The 1,242-nt window shown below is 43.2% G+C and overlaps 1 protein-coding gene across 1 annotated transcript in view; it reads left to right on the top strand.

The window, feature by feature from the left end:
* The window catches only part of CCDC65 (coiled-coil domain containing 65), a 14,640-nt gene that overhangs the window by 1,043 nt on the left and 12,355 nt on the right, over positions 1 to 1,242 (top strand). Inside the window, exon 2 of the mRNA XM_003793592.1 lies at positions 151 to 318. Coding sequence (XP_003793640.1) covers positions 151 to 318 — 168 coding nt within the window. The remainder of the gene's footprint in view (positions 1 to 150; positions 319 to 1,242) is intronic.

The following is a 1,242-nucleotide window of genomic DNA, read 5'->3' on the forward strand; positions in this document are numbered from 1 at the left end:
CACTCTACCCAGGGGGACAGCTTGAGGCTCTGTCTCAAAAAAAAAAAAAAAAAAAGACAAGGGATAACATATGGCAAATGATCTTGTTTGTTGTTGTTGTACTGTAGTGTCAGAGATTTTGGCCCCAACCTAACTTATTCCTTTACACAGGACAAGCTGGCCAAGGAGGAACACAACAGTGCTCTGAACCTTAATAAGATTAACACACAGTGGAGAACTGTCCTTCGAGAAGTCAAGACCAGAGAGCTTCATAAGGACATTGAGATCCTCAGCCAAACATTTGAACGAGTAGTGGACTGCAAGAACAGTGTCATCAAGGTAGGTGCTCTTTCCAAGGAAACCCTTGATAATGGCTTTCTTGACCTCTTCTCTTAATAGAGTGAGTCCAGTGGATTAATCACTCTTATAGCCCTCCCAAGATGCAGGCTGTGAGAAAACCAGGCTATTGGTAATAGCAGTTTTCACTGAAATGAAAAACAGAACATTGGGCTGTTTCTCCCCATTAGAGGAGCTACTCTCCTTGGTCGTCTACTGCCCCAAAGCAATATTATGAGATAGTGGAGTTGTAAGACACAGTAAACATCACCTGGTGACTTGAAGTTAGTCCCACATCTTTGTTTCAATTTCAGAGGACTCAGTTCCAGAGAAGGGAACTGACTTGCTCAAGTTCACATAGCTAGTCAGTGAGAAAACCAGGACTAGAGCATGGGTTTGACTTCTGCCTGACTGCTTCATCTGGCCACATTGGCCTCTTTAATTCAACTTCAGTGGCCCTGGATAAGGTTGGGAAGATGTCCATATAGGTAAAGCAGTTCTGGATTTCTAAGCAAATTACTCAGAAATCCTATGCATTTTAAGAGGCTCTTGAGTTCTTAATTCTGTCCCACATTTTCTTCTCTAAGGGATTTTGCTGTATCCCTTCTTTCATCTGATTTTTTCATATCCTACCTCTGTTTACTGACTTCTCCTTAGTCTTTTTCATTGTAGACCAAAAAATGCCACAGTAATAGCAAAATATACATCGCTAACACGGCATGCCCCCTCTAGAAAATGCACATCTCTCCTTCATGTCTCTCTCTAGTCTCTGAGGAAAAATATTCACAGACCCTGGGAAGCCTCAAAAGACACATATTAAGAATCCCCAGGGTGGCACCTGTGGCTCAAGGAGTAGGGCGTCGGCCCCATATGCTGGAGGTGGGGGGTTCAAACCCAGCCCCAGCCAAAAACTGCAAATAAATGTAA

Source organism: Otolemur garnettii, unplaced genomic scaffold, assembly GCF_000181295.1.
Source record: "Otolemur garnettii isolate 467f Iridium unplaced genomic scaffold, OtoGar3 scaffold00070, whole genome shotgun sequence".
In the NCBI taxonomy this organism is placed as follows: domain Eukaryota; kingdom Metazoa; phylum Chordata; class Mammalia; order Primates; family Galagidae; genus Otolemur; species Otolemur garnettii.